General features: G+C 39.4%; 1 protein-coding gene across 3 annotated transcripts in view; it reads left to right on the top strand.

Moving 5' to 3' along the window:
• The window catches only part of brinp1 (bone morphogenetic protein/retinoic acid inducible neural-specific 1), a 110,666-nt gene that overhangs the window by 53,242 nt on the left and 39,504 nt on the right, over positions 1–17,920 (top strand). For all 3 annotated transcript variants that reach the window (XM_022204150.2, XM_051938298.1, XM_022204142.2), the window contains one exon: positions 5,809–5,978. In XM_022204150.2, coding sequence (XP_022059842.1) covers positions 5,809–5,978 — 170 coding nt within the window. The remainder of the gene's footprint in view (positions 1–5,808; positions 5,979–17,920) is intronic.

Raw genomic sequence — 17,920 nt, 5'->3', positions numbered from 1 at the left:
AAACACTGAATAAGAAACACAAGCCATTGCCACAAACCAGGAAATTAGTTTCTCTCACAGTGGCTAAGGCTAAGCTAATGTTGAGTGACTAAGTTAGAAGGTCGTCACAAATTACCCTGAAATGGAGTGTAGCAAACAATAACTAATAATGCTTTAAGGTTTGGGCCTTAGTGGGCAATAAAAATGATACAACAGTGAAATATTAAGAAAACAGAGAAGAACTGCAGCTAGAACTGCAGGAGACAAACTGATCAATCTCAGTCGATGCTACATAAACAGAGGGGAGCATCATAATTTAATCTCTTCTGTTTCTATTTTACATGTTCAGTTATTGTCACCCTTATTAATGAAGAAGTCTCGTTATGAATGACAGGTTCTCTGCAACAACATGCTGTTAAAACCCTACATTTATTGCACGCTGGTTCTAAATATTGGTTACTGGCCTTTCTTGATTGACATAATCGGCTTTGGTATCAGTCCTAGCAAAAACAAACAAAAACAAAAAAAACCCCAAATGTATATACTGATCCCGATAGTATATTCTCAATAATAACACCGAATGTGAATTAATCCAAAGGACATTGTTAATGTATGCTTAAATTAAAGCAACTTAAACTACTTGGTTAGAGTTAGGGAGAGAATATGGTCATAGTAAAGGACTGGGGAAGAATGTCCTTAAAAACAATAACTCCTTGTAGAATACAGGGGTCTTTATTGTTGATGGAACTACTTTGCTTTTTGATTGTTGAGGCACTGGCTTCATGCTGAATTGAAAGGACCACACATTTGCTTTTATAGTGCTTCTGAACACAGAGAAGGCCAGAGTTTCAAAGGGTGGGACTCACATGCACTAATATGCACAAACATGCTGCTGGACCGGCTGCCACAACAGAGAGCAGAGAAGCTCAGATGACAACACCCACAGAAGAAATGAAACTTCATTATCTGCTGAACATATCTCCACTATACCTATACACAGCAGATAGTTGCTTGCCGTTCTGTTATTGCTATGTTTATGCTAAAAATCTTACATATTGCAGGTTTAATCTCCTTGTTAAGGCCTCTGGAGAGGTTCTTGCTCTGGGTGCAGTGAGATAATGAATCGTGCTTTTAAAGATTAGTGAAATTTTGAAAAGCAATCCTAGATGACATGATTCTGTTTGATTTAGAAACAAATAAAATCATAATAGTAGCAATAATGAAAATAACATCAATTTTGACTTTTGTTTTCTCTGAAAATTGGACCGTGAAGATTCAAAACTCTTACATTTGATATCAGTAATTATGTGCAAATCTGGTACTTCAGTAACGTCAGCGTAAACTTCATTCTAACAAGCATTTTTTAAAAAAAGGGAAGACTGTCACTTACTTTTGCTGAGCACTGACAGTGCCTACTAATGACATGTGGGGAAATAATTATCAATTACCTGCAGCTATTTTGCTGTGTGAACATTTTAACTACCTATCACCTGAAGCAGAGTTTTTGGCATACAATATCGGAACGTTTTAAAGGAGGTATCAAGGGATGTATATTTTGAAGTGTACTGCAACCTGGGTGCACACTGTGCGTGGGAGACTTGAAGCCGTTACAGAGAAAATACATCTCAAACTTCCCAACAAAAGTCATCACCGCTGCGAGTCGATTTAACTGAGCTCTAAAGCTGAAACTGAAAAAAAAACCCATCAAAACAGCTTGACATAGATGGTTAACACCTCTGATTTGCCTGCAGCCATTGAGAACACTAAGTTAAGTGCAGTATATTTACTGACAAGAGAATCCAAAATTTCCTGGGTCCAGAATTTAGAATGGTTAAGGAGTCACGGCACATCTGAGGCTCTATAAGTGCTAAAAGAAGTTATTGCTTTAAGGAAAAAGTGTGAAGGACAGATTAGCATTTTTCTAAAGTTGTAAGGAATATATTTTCACACATCTGTCATTTTCTCTCCCTTATGTTTAAAATCAGTTTTCCACTTTGAGTAAGAGAGCTGCTGTTTCGCTGTGAATTCCACTGGTGTGTGCATAAAGAGGTCTGGTGCATTTAAGTTGAGTGAAAGAATAGACACAAATATTCGTGAAAGTTTTTAAAAAAAGAAACATCCAATTAAATCTACTGAATCAGCTGAGTTTTTTGGAAAGATCATTCTCCACATATAGCATGAAGGAGAGCTAATATAGATCTATAACTCAAACATCTTTGCTGAGCAGCAATCACTGCGACTACAATCGACACTTGTAAACTAATGGTAAATGCATAGTGCAACCGTTGCACAGCATAGCAACATAGATCTGCATTTTGCTGAGATTGCCTAACATTAAGAAAAATACCTAATCATTGTAGAAAGGTTGTATTGGCAGTGTGGTAAATTAAGAAAAGATGCATTTTATAGCTTTATTTTTACCATTTAAATACAGTAAATGCATTATATTCTCAAGAAGGTTTAACATGTATGCAGGTAGGTCAGCATCTTCAAGCAGAAGACTCATTTACCTCCACAGTGGATGCAAAACTAGTGGCTGGTTCAGAGACATTTTCAGTGCAACAGTCTCATGTGTTAAGCACTGAAGGGGAAGAAGTAGTTTATTGGACTGACTTGTGGTCACTGAAGCCTGCGGCTAGAGTTCACATGCAGAACTACGGCTGCGCCCCGGGTTTTGTAGTGTAAGACTGCCCAGTGAAACGTGTCAACACTGCTATCTTTCACCACATCATACCTGAAACTTGTTGTGGTTGTTGCTGTTCAGCTGCCAACGTAAAACGTGCGGGGCGTAATTGGACAATAAGAGCATGACTATCTCAAGGCAACAGCCCCACTTTCAGAGTATCACTTGCTGCAAACAGAAACGGGTATAGCTGACTAGAGCATCTTTATATTTTAGTTTAGAACAACAATCCCCCTTTTTTTCAAAAACAAATACTTGCAGCAGGGTATTTTATATAGTGTTCATTTTCCATATATTTTAGAGTGGTTGTGTTTACTGCTCTGTGGCCTGTTGTGAAATACACAATGTTTGATTTGAGGATTTCTTCCATTTATTTGTTTTTTATTACACATGCATTTGTTGTAAATTCAGAATATTAAGTAACTATTGTCATCCGTGCGTTTCCCCATATGTCCCACAGACACAGCTTGCATGCATTAAATAGTAAAAGCAGTTCTAATGGATTTGCCTGTACTTGTATGCATTCTGTGAATCAGTACAGTTTATGAAAGCCTTTCGGAAAAAAACATCCATCCTTTACTCTGCAGTACTGTATAAAACATAGTGTAGTTAATGATCTCTATACAGTGACCCAAACGTGCACAATTTGCACAAAATGCTCCTCAAGCCACTCCATTACCATACCACCTGACTTGCACTGCTAACTCCCATCGACCTCAACATGCACAAATAATAATAATAATAAAAAATGTATGTGCATGTATAGCAAATATTCTTTGCACACATGCTCCCATTGATTTCGGGTGGAAGAGAACATTGTTTTTAAATACCTCTCAGCTGTAAACACATAAACTCTGCGTGAGCTGATTAATTCTGGCAGCGTGCCAGTGAGGTGCCCTGTAATAATGTAGCACAATGTATTACTTACACAGAGGTGCACACAAATGAATTTTTTAAAGCCACCGAGGTAATGATTTTGCCTGACCAGCAGCCGTAACCACAAAATATTTATGTACAGAAGACTTCCTTTATGCCACACTAAATTGCAGCAGAGATAAAAAATGGCAGATCAAGGGCTTAATGTGGGACCATTATTCTTGCGCACTGGTGTAAGTCAAGTGCGTGTAAGTAACTTTGCTAACCCCTGAGGGAGCGGGAGCATGGCAGCGTCAGAGAATGGGCCCTCGTCCCCCTCAGTGCTTGTACTCTAACCAGGCATGAGACATTGGCCTGACTGCTACCCACCCCTAGTCACGGTCACCACAAGTTAAGTGACCAATTCCAATGCATCGCTCAGGGCCAAATAACCATTCGCAGCACTGGGAAAAACCTGAACATATGCGACATGCTCTTGAATGAGTTCCAGGCATATGGTTTGCCGTTTGAACAGTAATCTTCGAAAGCAAGGTTGTTTGAGCTTGGGGAAGTGAATTGGTGTTTGCTTGTTTGCTTTTTATGCATCTGTTTCTGCTTGTAGGAATGAAAGATGGGGAAATATGATGTGTGCTGAACGAGCAGCTCAGCTCTTTATAGTGTGTCAACAAACAAGCGCAAGACATGCAAATCGGAGCGGTTGTCTGGTGCTCTGCAAATATTTGGCCCTTTTGCTGATCTAAGTGTTCACATTCCTCCTCTTGCAGACAAATGCTGAAAGGGCAGTGGCTCCGTTTAGAATCAAACCCCTCCCCACCTCCTTTTTTATTTCCTCGTGGATATTTAAACTTGACATATGGAGCGTACTGTACGTAAAACGCGGTGAAGATGAGGGTGTCTGGGGATTTCATTTCTGACCTCTCAAATTTTAATTCTGTGCATAGGTCTGCATTTATGGAGAGAGATTAGAGACATGTGGATATTTAATGTGTGTGTACGTGTGTGTGTGTGTGTGCATAATCAGTTTTATATTCACAGTAGTTACGTGACCTCATTCCAGTGGCAGTAATTTTAAATTCATACCACATTAGAGGTGGGAACTCTGTGTTCACCTCAGCAAATGAGTGAGAATTTCAGGTCGACCTATGAGTCTGAGGAACTATCTCAGGAATGACACCTCCACAAGCAACAACAGCAATGGTTCATCGTGAGTGCTTGGTTTAATTCTGCTAGACAGGTATATAAGCAAGACACCAACCAAATTCTTTAGATCAAATGGGAAAACTGTCAACATCTTTTATTGTGTTCAAAAGCTGCGCGCCGTATTGTGAGCTCACTGGTTAATTTAAGAGGCAATTACTTTTCTACGCAAGATATTTTTGTGCGATTTTAAAAGCAGCTTTGATAAAAATAGAGGAAAATGAAACCGATCGTGTCTGCGGAAAGCGAGTGAAAAGAAGTCAATCTTTTAGCACCCGCCCAGGCAGTGTTGGTATCACAACAAAAGGTCAGTAAATCTGATTTTACCACACACGAGTAATTTTAGTCATCCAGATGAGAAAAGAGAAAAAAAAATACATTAACTGAAGTAGTCCAGGAACATGCCAGACAATAGCACAGTGCAGATAACCAGATGCAGTGCTCCTGAAGTGCCCAAATTGGCTCCACTTGGTTTTAACACCAGCTGCATCAGATCCTTTTATTTTTCTAATTTTCTTGGCACTAATTAAATACCTGGTGTTTGCAATGCCGCTTTCTATTTGTGCATTTCTGTTTGTCTTTTCCCTTCCTGCTGTAGTTGGAATAAATGCGATATATTTGTTCTCCACGGGATAAAATTCCTGTGGCATTGAGGTAAAATTCTCTATCACTAGACCTCTCATGGAAATAATGCCATCCCAATAGGGGTAAATCCAGGGACATTTCTGGGGACGGTGCCAGCTGGGGATAAAGCAGCAAATATGGAGACTGTTCCTGGAAAACTGGGGCATCTGGTGTCTCAAACCGAAACTGCTAGCCTTGGTATTCAGACCTCTGACTTATCTATTATGTTAAGAGCTCCACTGGCAGCTGAGATAAGACTGAATTGGACGAGTTTCACAAACGAAGATAGCCGCTGTACTCTCAAATTATTTATTTAGTGTACCTTAACTAAAGATATTTTCTTTAATTGAGACCCGAATTTCTCTATTTGCATTTTTCTTTTCCCCCAAAAGGCTTCCAAAGCATGCATGTATGCATAAACCAATTTCAATTCCTTTTGTTCCCTGCAGGAGAGGAGGCTCTGACTATGTACCTGGCCAAAAACAAGCTGGACAGGAAGCTTGCCAACGCTACTCAGAATGTGGAAGCCCTTCATCAGCTGGCATCGTCCTACTTCATTGACCGTGACGGCACAATGAGGAAGCTGCATGAGATCCAGATTTCCACCAACGCCATCAAGGTTGGTGCATTTTAAACATTCACATGCACATGAAAGACACAAATCCATTGGCTTCTGTCAGCCCTACAGTGCAATGAGTCACATATTCTCAGCTGATGAAATAACATTTATTGTGAGATATAATGTGCATAAATACATTTAGCAAGTGTATTGTTTCTTTTATTTGCTTAAATATAGTTCATTTTTGGTGAGACCGTGTTTAGTAGCGTTATGAAGGGTTTGTTATTTGCTCATCCTAATGTTTTTAGTCTGTTTTTCTGAGGAGGTTTGACTTTTTAAGTATTTTTCTTTAGTGTTTCATTTTAATTAGAAAAGGAAAACTCAAGAGACAAAACAGCAGGTGTTTGTGAGTGCCTCCCTAAAACAACCCGTATGACAGTTCCAAAAATAGTTTATCTGCTAATCTAACCCAATTTGTGATAAGGTTACAGGCAACTGAAAGTACACAGTAAACAGAGCGGAGCCAGGTTAGAGAAAGATGACTTTCATATCCTGTCTCATCAACACCGTGTTTTGAGTCACACTCTTTGTATACCAGCCATCTTTCCTATGATTTTTTGCTACAAGGTTACTTTCACCAATGTTATAGTGTGAAGAAGCAGCTATTAGAAATGGTCAGAAACATACACAAGTAGCATACTGAGCTGTACATAAATCATGTGTTTTGACAGTCAGATGAGCAACTTTCACGTTCTCCAGAGACAGATGGTGTGCAGTGCAAATGAATAAAACTATAACGCAAAGGAAGCACATCCCAGTGATTAGAAATTAACATAGATTCTAACACAGGATTGTACAGATAAGCTAGTTTTAATAAAGGCGCTCACAAAATTAACATACTTCCCTGAAGTAGTCATATGGAGGAGTGGGTGGAATGAAAGTAGACTAACGTGGATGACGCTACCACAGGCTGAATATGTATGAAACATGTATGTGACTAAATTGCAAACTCTTATTCTAAACATGTACCCTGTTTATGAATATTCAAGTCAAATTGAAATGGTTTTATTTCGAGAAAACCTAAATTTCCTCAACATTTTGTACCCCAACGAGGAGACAAAAACAAGGTAACCATGAACATCAACAAGCTGGAAATTAAAAAAAAAAAAAAAAAGCACACTAAACATGAAACGACTCTCGTTGTCAGCTGCTTTTGTGTTATATTTTCAAGTTAATAATAGTATTCTTTTTTAAGTTACATCCTCATTGAGATAGTTGGGGGAAAATGATTTTTTGAGCCAAATACTAACACTAAAGTGGAATTACAAGAAGAAAAAAATATTCAAACAAAGCCACAACATCTACCATGGTGTATAATTGTGAATCAGTCCCATGCAACACTGTCAGTGATGAGCATTATGATTCTGTGAGTATACCTGTAGAACAAATCAACAATACCGCTCAGGGGCCCGGGACGACATCTCTTGCCTGCTCTGACCTTGCTCGTACGCATCTAGTTTGCAAGGCAATACAAGTGTTGCAACTGCAACAACAAAAAAAATAAATAAATAAAGCCGGAGTAAACACGAGTGTGCGGCACTGCTTCTGGGATGTTCTGTTGTGTCAGGTTGTCAACTTGATTAACAAGTCTGCACTACAGCATGTGGAGCCTCTTGCACCTATTACGCTTCCAGTTGCAGCTGACCTGGACAACCCAGAGCACCCAAGCATTGATTACATTACTGCGGGTATGGAAGATATCTCACAGCACACGTACAAATAACATACCTACAACTGTTTGGTGATAGAACCCACATATTCTATTCTGTACAGTAAATGTTTAGCTCTTCACTTCTTGTCTTTTTACCATTTGGGGTGCTCACAATAATATGTAAATGTGCCTCTTATAAGCAAACCACTACGGTGCTCTGGATAAAAGAGAAAACATGCTGCTTTGTAAATGTCACTAGTCCCTACAATAAATAACATACAAAATGCAGGGATGGATAATAAGACAGCTACACAGTGAAGTAGCAGAAAAATGTGTATTTTGTTCCATTTATAAAAAAAGAGAAGATGGAAAAAACACATCAAAGCACACATAACCGAGACCTCGGTACCCGCCATATTTTGTGTTTATATGGAAACACGGTGAGAAAGCCTGAGCCAACGAAGCTGCAGGTAAATTGTGTTATCTGCCACAGTAAAATGTTACCTTCTCTGAGCGAGTTAGCTGGTGTTAATTTCAAGCCCTGCTGATCGTAATTATTTAGACTTCTCTGGTTTTCCATGGGTCTGCAATCACACAATTCTTAGCAGAAAATAGATTGCAGATGTGAAAATAGGCTGCAGCACAGAGAAATTGGAATGCCACCTAATCGTGTAGGCTTTCACCCAGTAACAGTGCATCACCTCTCGTATGAGGATCTAATCTTTAATACTCGGGACTGATGTCAGCCTGAGGCTTTCAACTTGAAAATATGTGCTGTTTACTATAGTGTAGGTCAAATGGGCATACAATTGCAATTTGGAATTGTATAGTAAATAGCCTAGCCGCGCTAGACAACCCACGGCAACGAATTTAATTCTCTGCCAGGGCGGGTCTAGTTACCCTCCATAAGGCTCGAGGCTGGATTCTCCTAAAACTGGCCGGACCAATCACCATGAAGTGAAGAGTCAGAAGGCGGGCGTAACTAAGTGACGACAGAGGTGCGACGATTCTGACAGAAACAACCAGCGCACAATAAACAGTTATCTTTCGACTCGGCTTTGGCCACAGCCCTTAAAGATTTGAAGCTAAGATTCAACTTGAAAGATAAACAAAAGATGGCACTGAAGTGTTTCATTGAGAAGAAAGACGTATTTGGACTTATGCCGACGGGATATGGCAAATCCTCAATATACCAGTTGGCTCCGCTGGTTGGGAAGCTAATGGGACTAAGCCACAATCCGCCGACGCTCTAGGAACTACGTCAGCCTATTTGTTGCACTGATTGGTTGTATACCTACCCAACTGCTGCAGAGTGATTTGAAAGACAACCTTTTAGCCCGCCTCCCTCCCTGTCGACCGGCCCTAGACCCTTGTGCCTTCAGAACATGGGTCTAGCGCGGCTAGGCTATATAGTAAAGGTATCAAAGCAGTTAATTAGAAATAGCTTGTTTAATCGTAGTAAAACTAATGAAAAAAGAAGAGAACATTTTTACATATGGTTAAACATCCATTAAATGTTATTTCACAAAACTGATCTGGCGACATTTCATATAAATGAGACAATAATGATGAGATGTTGGTATTTTAAACATTTTATTTTTAGCCTTTTCAGTGTGAATATGCCAATAATGTCAGTAATGTTGAGTCTGATCCGAGCCAAAGAGGAATGTGCTTCATCATAAATATTCATTCACATTCTGTGTGTAGGCCGTCAGAAAACTTGGTTTTTCATTTGAATTGGTGCAGCTGCCTGAAAGCGAGCAAAAATATTCAACTGATGTTTTACCAATTTCTGTTGTATTTCATTTTACTGTATGACATTATTGACAATATTTAACCCGTCTCTCCTCTGAAGCCTTTCTGGTAAGCTTTTCTGTCAAAAGTTACATTTTTAAAAATTCCAATGAACACAAAAAACATGGAAGAGAAGAACCAATGCAAATTGCGCAGCTTTTCAAGATATGAGAAAGTACTGCATGAGTTGAGCAAGCCTTTTGTACATATACTGATGCTGCTCCGAAGTGTGCTTATCCCGTTTACTGAAACTGAAACTCATGATAAGATGATGCACTTTATCGTCTCTCGTGAATTTGTTCGCTTCTTCTCCATAATGCCTTGCAATGAATTCTTCATAAATCCAAAATTCACACTGCCGTTGACATGCACCTGTGCTTGCACACCTGCACAAAATTTCTCCAGGACAACTCTCCCATACAGCCACCGATGCTCCACCTCCCTGTCTTCATTCAAGGAGCACCTTCCCAGCTTTTTGTTGTTCTGAGTGACAAGTGGATTAAGGGGCTTTGGCAGATGAGACTCCAGGTAGCAGGAAGTCAAGCATGACAAAATTAAGCGGACCTGACAGTGACTGCTGAGTCAGTTTCTCAGGAAAGGAAAGCAGGAGGTGTTGAGAGAAAAGAGTATACACACACACACACACACACACACGCACACACACACACAAGTCACCGCAAAGCTGAGTGGACTGCATGTCTGCTGATCAAAACCGATGGGCCTATAGCATATGTCACGAGGTGAGGCTTTGTCAGAGCTTAGGAAAGGGCTGAGAATTGATTGGCAATTGGGTGAGTTAGCCAGTTAGTTAATGGCATGCGAGATAGCTTTTCTTTTACCTATCAGGTATTGCATCCTCTGAGGGTTGGTAATGAGTTGTTTAAAATGCACAATGGATATCTCTCGCTCGTCTAACGGGATAAAATAGCACCTTAATGGGTTTGCTCTATCAAGTAAAACAAACATGGCTGTGTACGCAAAGGCGTCGAGTAAGTTGTGTACAGTGGGACACATGAGGGCAGACAAAGATTCCACTTTTATACTGGTATGAGTGTTGCTCCTGCATGATATCTCACTTTACACTGAGCTTAGATTTTTGTATAAGTGATTCTTTGTGTGTGTGTAACGATGCACAGTGTTAGGCTTAATTACCAAATAGGAATAGCGGTCACCGACACCTCAGGGGCTCGGAAAGCTGCAGGTTCAGTTTATGTAATTGGTCTGAGGTGGTTCATTTAGCTGAGTCATATATTATTATATAATGCCGAAGATCCCCTCGTCTAAGAGCGGAATTAAAGAAAAGTGAAGCCTCCAGTGATTATGGATTAAGTAAGAAAAATCTTGTGCGCATCCAATTTTTAAAATGAACATTTGCACATTCCCGGATTCTGATAATGTCAATGGAAGAGATAAAGCAGGTGCCAATATAAAGGAATTTTAAGGTTGTGATTAGTGGAACATGTCTTCAGCTTCTTTTATTCCTGCATGATGCACATTGAGAGATGGAAATAACAAAACACAAAGTGACCAAAGGCCTCAGCTCAGACAGTGAAATCAGATTCTAAATGCCAGCTATGTACATATTACATGGTGCAAACATACATTTTTTTATGGTCAACATACACTACTGGCACACAAGTAATGTCCCCAGTCATTATAAGTCTCATACTAAGAGCAGAACACAGTGTTTTGATTGGTTAAGTGTAAAATCCAGCTCTTCTATATGCTACACTGTAATATAATTTGCTATTTTGATACATAGATTGTATAAGATGTTGTATAAAACGTTTTCATAGTATATACTATATATAAATAGTATTTTATCTAATTACCAGTGTTAAATTGATGCACATGAGTCATCATGAGATGAGAAATGAAATAAAATGATGGGGAAACATGTAGAAAGAGCTTATAATAGCAGCAGATCATGTACAACAAGCTTAACAGAAACATACAATTACCAATATAAGTAGTAGTATTTGCTAATGCTCTTTAACCTTGTGCTTGATTGTGAGATTTTCTATGACCAAAACTCACCTAAGACTGAACTTCTTTCCCGTATGTCTGGACTATAAATAAAGGCAGCATAAATTGCAGTTCTCCGGTCACGTCGGCAGCAGACAGACAGTGATCAGAATGTGCAGAGGAAGCAAAGTCCATCAGAAGGAATGGATCCATAAACACAGAGAACAAGGGCTTTGCTCCTCCAATATTGATTCAGTATGGCTGCGAGACCTGCTTTGGAGGGCAAACTTACAATCAGGATGAAAAACACGTGTCAATACAGCAGGAATGTTTGAGATATTTCCTGTCTGCGAGTAAGCACATTGAAAGTCGGGTCCACTGCAATCTTTTTGTGAGGCAGTTGAAATTTTGACCTCTGAGGGGTTTATTATTTTACTCACTTATTCACGACTAGCTCATGCACCAGTTATTAACAACTTTGTCAACTTTATTCGTAGCATTGCGGAAACGAATTAGCAAAACTAATGCTAAATTACATATTTTAATATATTCTAATTACTCTGGATAATTAACAAATTGAATGGTATGATTATTACATTTAATCATACTGTAATCGTACAGGACTGCACAGTGGCCTAGTGGTTAGCACTTTCGCCTTGGAGCAAGAAGATCTCCGGTTCAAATCCCGGGGTGGGCCTGGGATCTTTCTGCATGGAGTTTGCATGTTCTCCCTGTGCATGCGTGGGTTTTCTCCGGGCACTCCGGCTTCCTCCCACAGTCCAAAAATATGCTGAGGTTAATCGGTTATTCTAAATTGCACGTAGGTGTGAATGTGAGTGTGATTGTTTGTCTGTATGTGTAGCCCTGCGACAGACTGGCGACCTGTCCAGGGTGTCCCCTGCCTTCGCCCGAGTCAGCTGGGATAGACTCCAGCACCCCCCGCGACCCTAGTGAGGATAAAGTGGTGTATAGAGAATGGATGGATGTAATAGTACAATTAATAACAGGTACATATTTACTAGAGATAGTGTTGTATTTAATTACTACTATTATTAATTATTATTACTAGTATTTTAAATATTTTCAATTCTATTGAAATTTAAACAAAAATTACTGATATGTTTTTATTGGTAGTCTTACATCTCTTGGGTAAAATAAATAAATAAAATTACTATAATATTGAAACCATTTAAACCGCTTCGTATTTGGAATTAGAAAACATGTTGGATGGACCATGGTTTTTGGGTCTGGGTGATTTATTTCTATGAATTAATTTAATAAAATTATTCATTTCATTATTTTTTTAACCTTAGAGTCATTGACTATGAGTCATTTTCCGTAAAAGAATATAAAAACCACCATATACACCCATTTACATACATGGAAACCCATTTACACGTCATCTAGACATGGACAATAAATTAATAAATAAATCTTTGACAGTAAATTTGAATGCCACTCATCACTTCCATACAATGCAATAAATGTCTCTATAACACGAGGAATAAGAGTGCACAGACTCGTACTTTACCTTCTGCAGTTTGTGAAACTAAACACACACAGTTACAGCAATGTTACCTTGCAAGCATCGGAACCTGCCCGACTGTGTCGATTTTACCCTGCATGCTTCACCTTCTGTAATGTGCTAAAATACATGATGTCTTGTGACAACAGTTCCCAAACAATCTAAATGGTAAAGCCTTTGTAACCATTTGTTGCTGGAGGAAAACAGCAAATAAATAGCTTTGAATGTGTGCCTTCTTATCACAATTCATCAGGATAGGAGAATGCATGGGAAAAAGCGCTCTCTTCTCAGCAGCCCACAGATATTATTCTGGAAACTATAGATGCAAATGTAGTGTGTGTCTTCCACTTCAGAGTTATAGAATATTTGGAAGATAGGGGAGAAATATGGATGTCCACTGAGAGGGAGATTCAAGAGTAGGATGCTGGTGTCCCATCTGCCATAGCCATAAAAACACTCCAGTGCTGAAGTGCTGTAAGTAAGTGTGTGTGACATTGTTGTGCATGTGGTTCTCTCCTACCTTGGCCTCCACAATAATATGCACGTGTAAATTAGTTGTCATTCAGGTCAATACAAATACTGTTATGGGGGACAACAAAGTACATCTTATATCCTTCCTATAATCATGAGTAATATCATCATTCTAGGTTACAGGCACTGAATGAATATGTTTATGCTGGGAAATGTACATTAGTCAGCCACAACATTGAAAAAAACCACTGAAGTGGAAAAGATCTTTAGGAGAGTACCTGTATGGACTTGACCAAAAGTGTTCCAAAAAAAAGGACCAAGGCTTGTGAAATATGTCTCAGCAAAGCCAGACAGGTGACATCTGATCCCACAAAAAGCTACAATAATTTGCTGAACATCATAATGCCTTCTGTGATAGAAAACTGTCAAAACACACGATGCATTTGTGTTTGGTCAGTCAGGGTGACATGCTAACCCCTGTCCACCAAAGAGTGCAGCCATAACAGGCACATAAGTTTAAAAAATGCACAGCAGAGCAATGAAAAAAAGATGATCTGGTATGATAAATCACATTTTCTTCTGCAGCATGTGGACATCCAGGTGCATGTGCGTCATTTACCCATGCAGGAGCTGGCAGCTGGAAGCACTGTGGGGGGAAGGCAAGCTGGCGGAGGCAGTGTGACGCTCTGGGCACAGTACTTCTGGGAAACCTTGGTTCCTAGCATTTGTGCGGATGTTACTTTGACACCTAACACCTACCTAAAAACTGCACCCTGCCATACTGCAAAAATGCTTTAGGAAGGGTTTAATGAACATGACAGTGAGTTGAAGGTGTTGATTTGGCCTCCACATTTCATGATCTGATAACGGATTTGTGTGATGTACTGGGGGAAAAAACAAGTTCCACTTTTAAGACCCCACCTTACAGCTTAAAGGACTTCAATGATCTGCTGCTAAAATGTCCAGGAGTCCATGAGTCAATGGGTCAGAGCTGCTTTGGAGGAAGCAGGGGTTTTAATGCTGTTAAAGCCCTGCTTTTTGCTGTGTTTTGTCTGTTCAAGACAATAAACATCATTAAATATTACCTATTCAAAAAAAATGTTTAAAATAGCGCAATATTGTGCCTATTGAAACTCCATAATGGCTGTGGGTCCACCAGACCTGTGACCATTAGTTGTGTAGCAAAAACCTGACCACCAAACACTCTCAACCTGTCTTTTGTAAAGGGTAAGAATCTTCTATAGTGTCTGCAACAATATACACCAGAGGGGAATTAATTATGGTCATTAAAACCTGTCTGCTTAAGCCATTTTTTATCTAGTGAGTATCTATCAACAAGCAAATAAAAACAAAAGAAGAGAAAAAAACAAACTTGGAAAGTAGTTTTACCGAAACAATTAGATTTGATTCTCCGGAGTAAACAAGTTTTAATTTGGAGATGGATGAAAATCGTGCAAATGTCAGGGACAAGCTCTTTAACAAAATGGTTGAATGGTTTGCCATCAGCGTTTTTTAATCTTTTCATGCTTTTCCCACGAGAGATATCATTTATCCAAGAAAGAAAATAGGGGCCAAAAGTGCTCTCCGAGAAAATTAGACAGTAAGTTTGCAAATTCACAAACACGACAGTAAATCTGGAACCAAAAATCTGCTACAACACCCTACACAATATTCCTTTTAGTACACTAGGCGATGAATCATACCTATGGAGGAATCTACCTTAAAAGTACACATGAAGAAGTAGCAATAACCACAGAAAGTACATTTGACGGGTAGCTCAACAGATTGTACCGTATATGATATACAATCGCAGTAGCTGTGTATCTGCATTAGTTTTGCAGTAATTTATGCTGTGTATAATTTTTTGCAAGCAGTACTTGATTAACTGTGTCATTATCAGACTACTAATGAGGCAGCAGAACAGTACGTGAACATCAGGACAGCCAGCAGGGTATACAACAATCCGTCTTTGATGACATCAGACATCTGTGCAGGCGCTAATGCAAAGCTTCCTCATTATAGACGCAGTTGCTTTTTTCCCCCATCAACGAGAAATACAAACAATTGTTTGATTGTTATTGGACTCCTACAGGTTGCGCACGCTGTGAAAGCCACAATGGTTGGAATACTGAAAACACATTATAGAGCATTATTAAGGTTGCATATGAAATTGGTCTCTGAGGAGCGCTGATTTTGTTGTTAAATAAAATTCACTATTAATCAAAATCAGTCACTACCAAAGTGTTAAATATGAGATGTGCTTTGAACACTACGGGATGGCTTCCTGTGTCCTCTGTGCAGTCTACATGCAACTGCTTCCCACTTAATGTGCAGACTGATGACTGCCTACGTGCGTAGTGGCGGGCTGAATTTATCAAACCTTTCATCGTCGATTCCTCTTTACGTCTCCCTGAGACTTTGCACAGCTTAAGAGGTCTTGGGCTACATGTGAACGTTAATCAAAACAAAGACACGTCCCCGCTGTGCTGCCACTGCCGTCAGCAAAATCTTAGCGAAAGCACACAAGGCACAGCTGTGTGACGACGACAACCGACCAAAAAAGAGCGAAGAACAAATACACTTATCACAAAACTGTCACAAAACTGCACAATCATACATTCAAGGAGTAAAATTAAAGTAGATTGTGTATCGTGTCTTTGTCAATGTCTGCATTTCAGTCCCTTGTGTAAAATCTGAGAATGCATATAAAGCTAAAGAAGCGTATATGTATTCACTCAGACAAACAAACAAACAAGCGGCTTTCAGAATTGAACAAGTTGGCCCGAGGTTACAATGTAATGAGATCGCACACTAGCATGCTGTATATCATTTTCCATGAATGTGTAGCAGGTCTTTTATTAAACAGAAAAAAAGGAAAAAATCAAATAAGTCATTCGGCATAGAGGTATTATCCGTTTTTTTACCGATTCATAAATCACATTTCAGTTCTTCTTGTGCCAAAATCTGTATTCATCACCAGTCCTCACAGAGCAGAGCTCCCACGTGCATGCACATGAATATCCGGAGTTTAAGTCGCAGTGGCAGCAGGCTAAGCAGAGTATTCCAGACCGTTCCCAGCACCGTTTTCCAGTTGCTCCCGGAGGATCCCGAGGCACACTGAAGCCAGATGAGCTGCATACTCCGAGAGAGGATAGTACACCCCTGTGCTATATCACAAATTGTATCACCTTCCAATAATTGCATCACTTCTAAGTTCAACAGTAGGGTATTTGCTCTGATAAAAATTAAAACCTCACAGTTTAGATATACTGTATGAAACATTTATGCCCGACTGCAATAACTCAATGCAACAAAAGGTGGTATTGTTGAGATTCAAATCTTTTATTTGCTTTAATGCTTTTGTGTGTCACCATTTATTTTTGATGAAAGAATCAATCCTCCTCGGCATGGGGAATTTCTGGAGACATGTTCTGTCATTCTTCAGAGACTTTTTTTTTCATCTGCTCCTCCTGGAGGGGTAGTTTTGCTCTGACTTTCTTTTTAAATAATTCCAAAGGTGTTCTGTTGAATTTTAAGTCAGCCAGCATCCAGGGCCAGATCACACGTTTCACAGCAGTCTTCCTCAGAAACTCTTGCATGGTTTTGGCAGTGAAGTGGACTGGTATCAGAAGCATCTGGTCAGTCAGTATTATCATCTATCTACAAACATCCTTGGTAGCATCAATAAATGTAATCTCCCCAACAACATGTGCACACATACAGCCTCAGGACATCGCACTCTCACCCCAGTGATTCACTGTCAGGACTATGCATTGACTGTGGTAGCTCTGGCCAGGCTCACGCCAAACAAACTGTATCCCATCATAGCTAAACAAAATCATCTTTGGCTCATCTGACCAAGGTGAGAAGCATTTATGTGGATTCTTTTAATGGGCAGTAGAGAAAGAACATCATTTCAGATGTTACTCACTTTTATGCTGTCACAGAAAACACATTGTAGGCGTCATTTCACGACAATGGTCTCTGGTTAGTCTGATTAGTGGCACTATGGATCATTTAATACCACCTAATTACTGCTGCCACTTGTTTCTACTTATTTCAAGTTGGACACATATTCTTTCCCGTATTAGTACCCTGTCGCAATCAGATTTTTCAGTTCCTTTGGCAGTTCTTTTCTTTGTGGAGCCATGATGCAGACATGCAGGTAGACACAGTCTATGGGTACAAAAATCAGAAAGTTCTGGTGTCTGTACATCATTTTATGACTATGTCCATGCAATTAGGCTAACTGGACATTACCAGTGTACCCAGTATTCAGTGATCACAGATTTTCTAAAGTGTATACCAGTGATCACAAGTATATTCACTTTTGTCGCATTGAATTTTTACTTTGTATTTTGCATATAGTATTTCTACAAATTGCTTTGAATTGCTCATAGGAAGAAATTCTGTACTTGTCAACTCTGAAATAACGCAGCTATTGAGCGGTGGTGTAATTTTAAATCATTTGACATTTAAACATTATACAATTATGTGATGTATGTAGTGGATTTTTACGAGTATTTTAAAACCATT

Source organism: Acanthochromis polyacanthus, chromosome 18 (genome assembly GCF_021347895.1).
Source record: "Acanthochromis polyacanthus isolate Apoly-LR-REF ecotype Palm Island chromosome 18, KAUST_Apoly_ChrSc, whole genome shotgun sequence".
Taxonomy (NCBI): Eukaryota; Metazoa; Chordata; class Actinopteri; family Pomacentridae; genus Acanthochromis; species Acanthochromis polyacanthus.
Note: the sequence above shows the minus strand (reverse complement) of the source record. Positions and strands in the feature narration are given on the sequence as shown.